At 64.1% G+C, this 8,875-nt stretch overlaps 1 protein-coding gene across 1 annotated transcript; it reads right to left on the bottom strand.

Moving 5' to 3' along the window:
* Positions 1–210: 210 nt before the first annotated feature.
* Positions 211–8,875, bottom strand: ETNK2 (ethanolamine kinase 2). The gene is made up of 8 exons (XM_032203055.1): positions 8,654–8,875; positions 4,597–4,856; positions 3,982–4,119; positions 2,688–2,830; positions 2,481–2,564; positions 1,898–2,073; positions 801–874; positions 211–670 (listed from the first exon to the last, which is right to left on the bottom strand). Exons 1-8 carry the CDS (start codon positions 8,873–8,875, stop codon positions 598–600), a joined length of 1,170 nt encoding a protein of 389 aa, XP_032058946.1. The 3' UTR covers positions 211–597.

Below are 8,875 nucleotides of genomic sequence, written 5' to 3' on the forward strand. Positions count from 1 at the left end.
ATGGAAAAAGATCCCCTGCTCAGGGACGGCCCCAAATCTGGGATCAACACTGACCTAAAAGGTGTTTTTTTGTGTTTTGTTTTTTTTTTTTTGGGGGGGGGGTGAGAGCCCGAGGGACACCGAGCGGGCAGGGCAAGGAGGAGGCAGGGAGCCAAGACGCCGACGGGCGCAGCGTGTGCGTCGGGCAGCTGGAGCGACCTGGCAGCTCCTGGGGCTGCTGAGCAGCTGGGGGGGGGACCCCATCCCTCCCTCGGGGACGGCACGGAGGGAACAAACCCGCTGCCAGGCCCGGCAGCAGCGGTGCCAGCGGGGCACGGAGCCGCTGGGCAGCGGGGCTGAGCCGGGTGGTGAGGTTTCCTTGCGCAGGACAGGGGCCTCCCCGAGGCCGTGGTCCTGTCGAGCGTCTCGTGGTCCAGTCTTGGGTATGTCCAGGGTGTCCTTTAAGCAGGGGGGCTGGGGCAGAGCTCCTCTCCCCCCCTCGCCACCAGCAGGACCTGCCCTCACCCCCGGCTGGGGCGGGGAAGGGGCGAGGGGGGCGCCGGGGGCTGTGGACGCAGCAAGGACAAAAATAGCTCAGGGTCTCACGGGCCAGAGATGCTATTTGGAGAGCTGCAGGGCTGTGACCACCGGCTTCATCTTGAAGTACTGTTTAAATCTTAGCTTTGCATATCTGCTGAAAGAGGGACGGCCGTGAGACGGTCGCCCCCACCCCGGTGCTGACTCCCCCAGGGCCGTAGGATCCGTCCAGCAGGGAGGGACCTTTGGGGACCTTGGTCCCCTCCAGCCCCTCCTGGACTCACCTTAAGAAGTTAAAGTCTATGGTAGAGTATTTATCCTGGATCAGGCCCCAGCATGCCCAGAGGAAATGGGATGCCTGCAACAAAACAAGGCTCAGGAAGGGGTACAAAGCTTCCCTGCCCGTGGGACGAGATGCCCTCGCCTCTCCCGGCTGGGTCCCAGCAGCCCCGTGGCCGTGACCACAGGACACGGGGTGGCAGCCAGCTGGGGCTGGCCCAGGGGTGTAACTTTAGATGCTCCGGAGGCGGATGGCAGCCCGGGTGAGGAATGCCAGCAGGAAGGATGCTGAGCAGCTGCGCAGCGTGCTCGGGGCACCAGCTCGGGGAACGTGCTCAGGGGTGTCCAGTGTTGGTAGCTGGGTGTCCCTCCCGACCCCACAAAAGCGGGCAATGGGGATTTGGCACCGCTGGGCCAGGTCCCTGCTGCAGCAAAGGGCTCTGCTGGAAGGGATGGGGGCAGAGCTCGGGCGTTCGGCACGCAGAAGGTGCAGTTTGGCCAGGTGCTGCCTCACTCACCCAGGTAGCTTTTGCTTTGGCCCTTCCGAAAATCAGCTTTGTAAATGCTCTTGGCAGAAGTAAAGGGGTCAGGATGCCCCCATCCCTCTCACAACTGAAGCGTCCCCATCCCTCCACCAGTCTGCGGCACCACCGGGGACCTCCTCCTGCCCAGGTCGCTTTGGCACGGGGAGGACAGAGCCACAAAACCCCCCTCACACCAACCCCGCCGTGCTGGAAACCACCGCGCCAGCTCCAGCCAGGAAAAAAAGAAAAAAAAAAAAACAAAAAAACAGCTGAGATTGCACCCAAAATTTCCAGAGGATTGGCTCTGTTTGCCCAAAAGAGGATTTCCTCATGCTTGGCTGCACCCGGGGGCCACGCAGCCTTTCTGGTGGGATGCCCAAGGCTGCTGTCAGCCGCGCTGCCCTTTGGCACAGGCTGATGCTGGCTGGAGACCAGCACCGTCTCTGACCTTGCCCTGGGGCTCAGCACCTCCGAGCGCAGCCGGGTCCTCGGGGGGAGCCCCCTGCCCTCACCCCAAACCCCCCCAGCCCCTTTATGAGTGACCAAACCCCATCCCCGAGCCCAGCTCCTTCACTCACCAAGGAAAACTTGTTCACTTGCACGTAGAGAGCCTCCAGCTCCTTGTCGGACACGGCCGGCCCCGCGCCCCCCTGCTCGCCCTGGGTGAGCTGCTTGTAGGCCTGCAGGTAGGAGCGCAGCCACTGCAGCTGGGTGTCCTTGCTGGGGTAGAGGCGGTAATCCACCTCCTTCACGCCTGCGAGGGGACCTGGGGTTAGCGAAATCCCCTGGGGGGGGGTCTCCAGGGTGACCAAGGGGCCCCCCCAAGCGTGCCGGGGTGGGTGAAAGCATCCCAGCTCCGGGCTCGGTTCTGATTTGGGGCACCCGCCCAGCTCCACCACGGGTATCAGAGCTGGGTCCTTGCAGGCAGCAGCAAACGGGGGGGGGCTCACGGCAAGCTGAGCCCCTGCTCGTGCATCGCTCTCACCCCGGGCAGCCCCTTTTTTAATTCTCTTGGACAAAAGTAAAGCTCTGGGGATGGATCCCTGCCCATTTCCCAAGGGATGCGACACCCTCCTGTGTTCCCCGAGGATGGGGAGCCCTCGGGGAGCCGCCGCCACCCACGGGGGGGTCTCGGGAGCCGCGGAGAGGAGCCCGGCTCACCCGCAAACTCGTTGAAGTGGTTCCCGATGTCGAAGGCCTGGTAGTTGTAGCCGGTGTACTCGTAGTCGATGAACCGAACTTGCTCTGTGAAGGCAAAGCGAGGGGCTGCGAGGGGCTGGGGACGGAGCCGAGGGGTGCCCGTGGGGGTGGGGGGGACACAGGGCCCCCCCTCTCCGGGCTGGGCACGCCACGCTGCCGCACACCAACCCTGCGTCCTGTTGTAGATGATGTTCTTGCAGAGCAGGTCGTTGTGGCACAGCACCACCGGGGAGCCCAGCTGGGACAGCGTCTCCTTCATCCAGGCCAGCTCGTGTTCAAGCGTTTCCAGGCTGGGCACGTCCTGGTGGAGGCTGGGGAAGGGGAAGGGGAAAGGGAAGGGGGTGGAATCACTTCTGCTCCCATCCCCTGGGGGCGCAGGGGAAGGGTTGCCCCCCCCCGGTTCCCCTCGTGCATGTTATAAATGAATTAATCAGTGGCACCAAGAGGGGCTAACGAGGCTGGGTTTGGTTCGGAAGCCAGCTCGGGCACGTGGCGCATCCTTGGTGCTGCCCGGGGCACCTGGCTCAGCCTCAGCCCTTCCCCTCCCCTCGCTTCGGTCCTCGCCCACCCCCAAGTGTCACCGAATCAGCCGCAGAGCCCGGCAGCGCCGCTCGGTTCCCACTAACCCAAAGGCCATGGGAAATTTTGGCGTCCCCCAGGCCACGTAACCCGTTCCGTACCCTCTGTGGTTGCAGTTCCACGAAGAGAGCCGGTTAATAATTACCGAACCGACTGCATTGAAGGGGCAGACGTGGGTAAAGCCTGCCCGCAGCACGGCAGGCGCGGAGAGCAGCCCAGCGTCCCACCCAGCAGCCTGGGACCCGGTTAATTATTTGCCTGCCTCGGGGTTCGTTCACCTCCGCCGCCTCTTGGGGCTGCCCGCATCCTTCCACGGACTCACCTGACGTGAACCCAGCAGGGCATCGCCCCGCCAGCAATGGGGTGAACTGGTTTGGAATGGGGGCCGGCTGCTTGCGTCTATGCTGCGCCCCCCAGCACCCGCTGCTCAGGTCCCCCCCCTCCCCATCAGATGGGCCTGAGCATAACCTTATCCTAGCCACGGCTTCAAACGCAGCCTAGGTTTGCAGGGAGGAAGAGGAGGAGGAAGATTACGGCAGGTGGGAGCTGCTGGCTCAGGCTGGATCCTGCCTGGGGGCTGCACGACACGAAGCTGCCTCTGCCCTAGCGCAGCAAAAATCCTCCCCGCACCAGGCTGATCCATCCCACGAGCATCCCCTGCTCTGAGGGGCTCGTCCACAGGGTTGCTAGCCGAGGAATCGTGGCCCAAGCGTGGCCACGTGGCCAGGACCACCCCAAAAGCCTGCTCCCAAACCCCAGACTCCAGCAGAGGCTTTACCTGGGGACCGGGGATCTTCCCCCGGTCCCGTAGGAGGACCTAGAGGTGGGTGGGCAGCGGGTGCCCAAGCCAGAGCCTGGCTCTTTGGGATCCCTCTGCCTTTACCTGGGGTTGGGTACCTTTGGGCTGAGGTCCATCTTCACGAGGGTGAGGTATTTGTGCAGCTTCTGCCAGAGGATGGGCTTGGGGAGGCTCCCGTTGGCATGGATGGCGTGCACCCGGGCCATCTCCTGGGCCACCAGCCTGGAAGGAGCCACAGAGACACGGGTGAGAGCCCGAGATGGGGCTGGAGACGTCTTAAAGAGATTCCTAAAACCACACCCAGCAGGGCTTAGACCCCTCTCCATTTCAGCTGTGAGCCGCTGAAGGATTTTAAGACCCCGTCGGGGTGAAAGACGGCATTTGCCTTTCCAGGGGAGGCTCAAACATAAACCACAATCCTCGGGCAGTCTCTTTACTCACCAAAAGCTTAAAAAACCCGGTGAAAAACCCAGTGCTGGCTCAGTGGTGCCCGGAATGGTTCACCAGGGAACTCAGCCCGGTTCCCCCCCTGCACCACCCCGCTTTGGGCACGGAAAGGACGGGAGCAGAGCCCCCGGGCACCGCTTCGGAGCGAAGCAGCGAGGGGCAGAGCTGGAAAAGCAAAGCAGGGCCACGGGCTTCATCCAGCTCCCCCCCATCCCCACACGCCCCAGCACTTGGGGGGGGGGTCCCGTGCACCTGAATATGCAGGGGTCCCGCACGTGGTCGGGCCCCAGGGCGATGCCGGGCAGGAACTCGTAGCAGAGCCCGTTCTGGAAGGCGCAGTAGAGGTCGGGGGCGCAGCCGTGGGCGCGCAGCACCTGGAAGTTCCTCAGCTCCGTCTCCCGGTCCACGAAGAGCTCCGTTTTCCTGCCGTAGATGCGGACCAGCACGGCGTCCACCATGTCCTCGTCCGTGTAGCAGGCCACCAGCTTGTTGGTGATGCCGTCGGTGAAGAGCTGCAGGGGGAGAGGGGCGGCAGAGGCGATGCCCGCAGGGCCCTGCCACGCGGGGTGGGCACGGGGGGAACCCCCCCCCAGTCCTCCCGGCACACCCGTGGGCAGACCCCAGGGGAAAGCAACGTGGTGACGGCAACAAGAGGCAACGGGCAAACGGGATTAGGACGTAGCAGCGCCCAAGGAAAGCTCCCGTGGGAGGTGGAATGAGTTTGTGAGGCCTCGAGGTTCGCGCCTGAGCTGGGGCTCTGCACGGGCACGGGGTGTTCGGCTACCCCAAAGCGCAGGTGCGTGGGGTGGAAACCCGCTGCTCTTCTCCACCTGGTTGCTCAAGGGCAGCGGGATGTGCTGCAAGCACGCTTGGCACCCCGGCAACCCTGGGAATCGGTCCCAAAAAAATCAGCGCAAACCTTTTGGCAGAAAACGAGAAGAAGAGGGAAAAAAAAAAAAAAAAAAAGCCACGGCAAACAAGGCTGAGCAAACACCACCACCCCATCTCCTCCTCCTGACCCTCCCCGCGGGGCCGGGCCGGGCGGGAGTCGCTGATAGGCAGGGACGTCTCTGCTGGGGACGTCTCTTGTCACTGCCCTGATGGCTCCTCGCAGATGGAAAGGGAGTTTTGTTCTCCCGGCTTGGCCGCCTGCCCGCGCACATGTGGGCCCCGCTGCCTCCCGCGCCGGGGTCCCCTTTCTGCCCCGGTTTCCATCCCCTAAAGCATGCCGAGGGGTTTGGGGCTCCTTGGCCCCGTGGGAGACCCCCATGTGGGCGGGATGCTCAGCCGGAGAGGGGACCCAAAAGTCCCCTGAGTGTTCGAGGGGATCCAAGAGTCCCCCACATGTTTGAGGGGACCCAAAAGTCCCTGAAGTGTTCGAGGGGATCCAAGAATCCCCTGAGCGTCTGAGGGGACCCAAAAGTCCCCCGCAGGTTCAAGGGGACCTGAAAGTCCCCGGTGTGTTCGAGGGAACCCAAACGTCCCCCGTGTGCTCTCCCTCCATCCCCCTGAAGCTGGGCGAGACGGAGCCGGGGCGATGCTGGCGGAGCGGGAGGGCGCGTGGTAGGGAGCAGCGGTGCTCGGGGGTGGGAGGGCTAATTTTAGCCGGCTCACTCAGCAACTCGCGCTCCTATATAGGGTGCCTATATATAGGGCTTCCCTATGCAGCCTGCCGAGGGAAACTCAAAGCGCTGGAATTACACACCCGGGCTTGGCCGGCGTGAACGCCCCTCCTTGCACAGCTGGCGGCGGCATCCCTGGGGAGAGCACGGTGCATGGTGCACGGGGCAGGCTGTGCCAGCCCGGCAGCATCGCCCCCACGCTGCTGCTGCTGCCTCACCTGCACCTGAGTTGGGCTGACGCTGCCCAAACAGCCGAGCTGCTTTGCTCAGGCCACATAATCCCCGTTTTCACCACGGTGCTGGGCTTGGCTTCTGCTCTTCTCATCCTGCCGGGCTCCAGAGGGCAGAAATTCAGCAAGCACAAGGTGTCCTGCCGTGCCAAAGGTGTCCCAGCACGCACAAGGTGTCCCACCACGCACAAGGTGTCCCCGCCGTGCGCCGATGCCTCTGCGAGCGCCACGCGCAGCAGCCGCAGGTGAGCGGCTCCACCTGGAGATGCTCGGCGCTGCCTCACGCGCTGGCTCCACGCAGCGCCTTGTCGTGCTGCCTGGCGGCGTGATCAGCCCTTTGCAGAGGGTTTAGTGGGATTACTGAGCCTTATCCCCCACCCCCCCCCCACCCCGCCTTGAATTCCAGACCGTTAATTTTGGAGGCTCGCACGTGGCTCGGCAGCAACCTGCACGCACGCAGGGGCTCGCCAGGACCCCCTCCAGCTCCCAACGAACGAGTGTGACTCCTTGGGATATTCCTTGACGCTCCAAAGTGCAAGTAATTGGCCTCAGGGCCACGGCCTGCTACCAGCCCAAATCCTTTCCTGCTGCTTTAGTGTGATTTGGGTTGGGGGGAGGTAAGTGTGACTGCTCCAGGAGCTCAGCAGCAATTAAAAGAAAAGCGAGACCTGGTGCAGAGATACCGAAGGGATGCAGCTCTGTGCCGTGGTGCTGCACCCCTGTGAGGGGACACAGGCAGACCCCCGGCCCCTCCTGCAGCCCTGTGCCTGCTGTGAACCCAGGGGTCCCAAAGCTGCCGCGTTCGCTGCCTCCCCGTGCCCACGCTGGCATTCCTGCTGCCGCTCCTCAAGCGCCGAGCATGTCACAGCAGCCGAAGTTAAAAAAAAAAAAAAAGTCCTGTGAGGCAGAGCACAGCCCTCTGAAGTCCTCATGGTGGTTCATTTGGCTCCTCATCGCAGTTTCTCTTATCACCAGGCGGGTGATGGAGGTGTGCGTGCGCCCTGGTAGCGTGGCTGGAAGTCGCCGACTAACGCCTGCACCGCTTCGGTCCGGGGATGTTTCTGCCCAGGAACGGAGCTCAAAGGATGAGGAGCCGGCTCCCCGGGCACAACCTGCAGCACAGGGGGCTGGAGACTCTGGCCCGGTGGGGGAGGCCGAGCGCCCGGACCTTTCCTCCCCGTCTCCTGCACCCTGCCCCAAGCGCTGTGGGATTTTTTCCACGGCACAGGCACAGCCTGGTACAGTCCCTGCAAGCAGCTGTGCACTGACACCGTGCGCCGAGGTGGTGTGAACTGGGCACCGCTCCAGTGCGCGGAGGAAAGCTAACAGGAACGCTAATAGGAACCAGCTGAGGACCAGTGTCCCACTCCAATCCCCTCCCGAACTGCTCTTGCAAGAGCAGCGAAGGGAAATGCAACTGGAGGTTCCCCCCACATCTCCCAAGTTTTTTTTTTTTTCCTTTTTTTAAATTAAAACCGCACGCACGCACGCACGGGCTGCTGTTGAGCACGGATTCCCCTCCTATGCCTGGAGAGAACCTGGCCACCAGAGAGCCAGATCCTTCTGCACCTCGGGTCCCCCCCAGCCGTCACCGCGGCGGGCAGGGCTGTGCCGCGCTAGGTGCCGCACGGCGCCCGGGACATTTCCTGCCCTGACAACTATGCGGTGTGAGGAACTCCAGCTCCAAGCTTCCTGTCTCTTACCATCTGCCCTTTTCGCGTGTATTTTTCCTGCAGCTTCTTGTATTTAATTACACTTGGCTATTAATACATTTTTAATGACACTCCAGGCACACGGGAAGTGTGCGCCGTCGGAGGACACGCGCGCACACGTCCGTGCGTCTCGGTGCGCCCAGCTCCGCCGCGGCCCCGCTTTGTGCCCCCCAGTGAAGACGCAGCCCCCACTGCTCCACCCCAAGACCTGGCACTCACAGAGGGGGGGACGGGGCTGCAGAGCCACGCAGCCCCCAGCCCCAGGACCTGCTGTGCCAGCTCGGGACGATGCCAGCTCCCGGCTGAACTCTTGCTCAGCCCCGCGAGGGGACCGAGCAGCGGTGCAACACCGCTGATAACCCACACCAGCCCCGCTCCTGGGACCTGCTGCTCCCCCAGGCAGGGCGATGCTGGGGGGGGGCTGCCAGCACGGCCCCCAGCCTCCACCCCCCGCAGCAGCCCCCAGGGTCCCGCTCCCATCTGCAGTCCCCGCTCCGTCCCTCCCCAAAGGGGGTCCCCAAAGCCTGCTGGGGGGGGGTTTAATGCTGGAGACCTGTGCACACCTGCACTGCCCCTCTCTTTGGAGAGCATGGAGGGGGCCAGGATGTGTTCCCCCCCCGGCAGGCCCTGCAGCCCCCGCGGCGGGTCCCGTAGCCCCCCATAGCGGGACCTCGGCGCCCCCTTTACGCACGCCCTGCGGCCCCCCCGGGGCGAGCCCCCCCCCACCCTAGGGCGGGGGCCCTACCTTGGTCTTCACCCTCGCCGGCTCCCAGCCGGGTCTCAGCTCCCGCACCAGCCGCAGCGCCCCGGGCAGCACATCGCCCTCATCCACCGCGATCCCCAGGTGGGGAACGCACGGAGGGACCCCGCGGCCCCTTCCCCGAGCCCGGTCGGCTTCCGAGCAATCCGGGCAGCGGCCGGCAGCTCCGGCCATCCCCAGCTCCGAGCACCCCGACCCTCGGCCCAT

Source organism: Aythya fuligula, chromosome 25, assembly GCF_009819795.1.
Source record: "Aythya fuligula isolate bAytFul2 chromosome 25, bAytFul2.pri, whole genome shotgun sequence".
NCBI classification, from domain to species: Eukaryota; Metazoa; Chordata; class Aves; order Anseriformes; family Anatidae; genus Aythya; species Aythya fuligula.

Coding starts and splice junctions, on each gene's coding strand:
- ETNK2 (XM_032203055.1), bottom strand. CDS start 8,875: ATGGGCCGAGGGTCGGGGTGCTCGGAGCTGGGGATGGCCGGAGCTGCC. Junction 2,831..3,981: donor CCAAAGGTACCCAACCCCAG/GTAAAGGCAGAG, acceptor CCCCTTCCCCAG/CCTCCACCAGGACGTGCCCA. Junction 2,074..2,480: donor CCACTTCAACGAGTTTGCGG/GTGAGCCGGGCT, acceptor GTCCCCTCGCAG/GCGTGAAGGAGGTGGATTAC.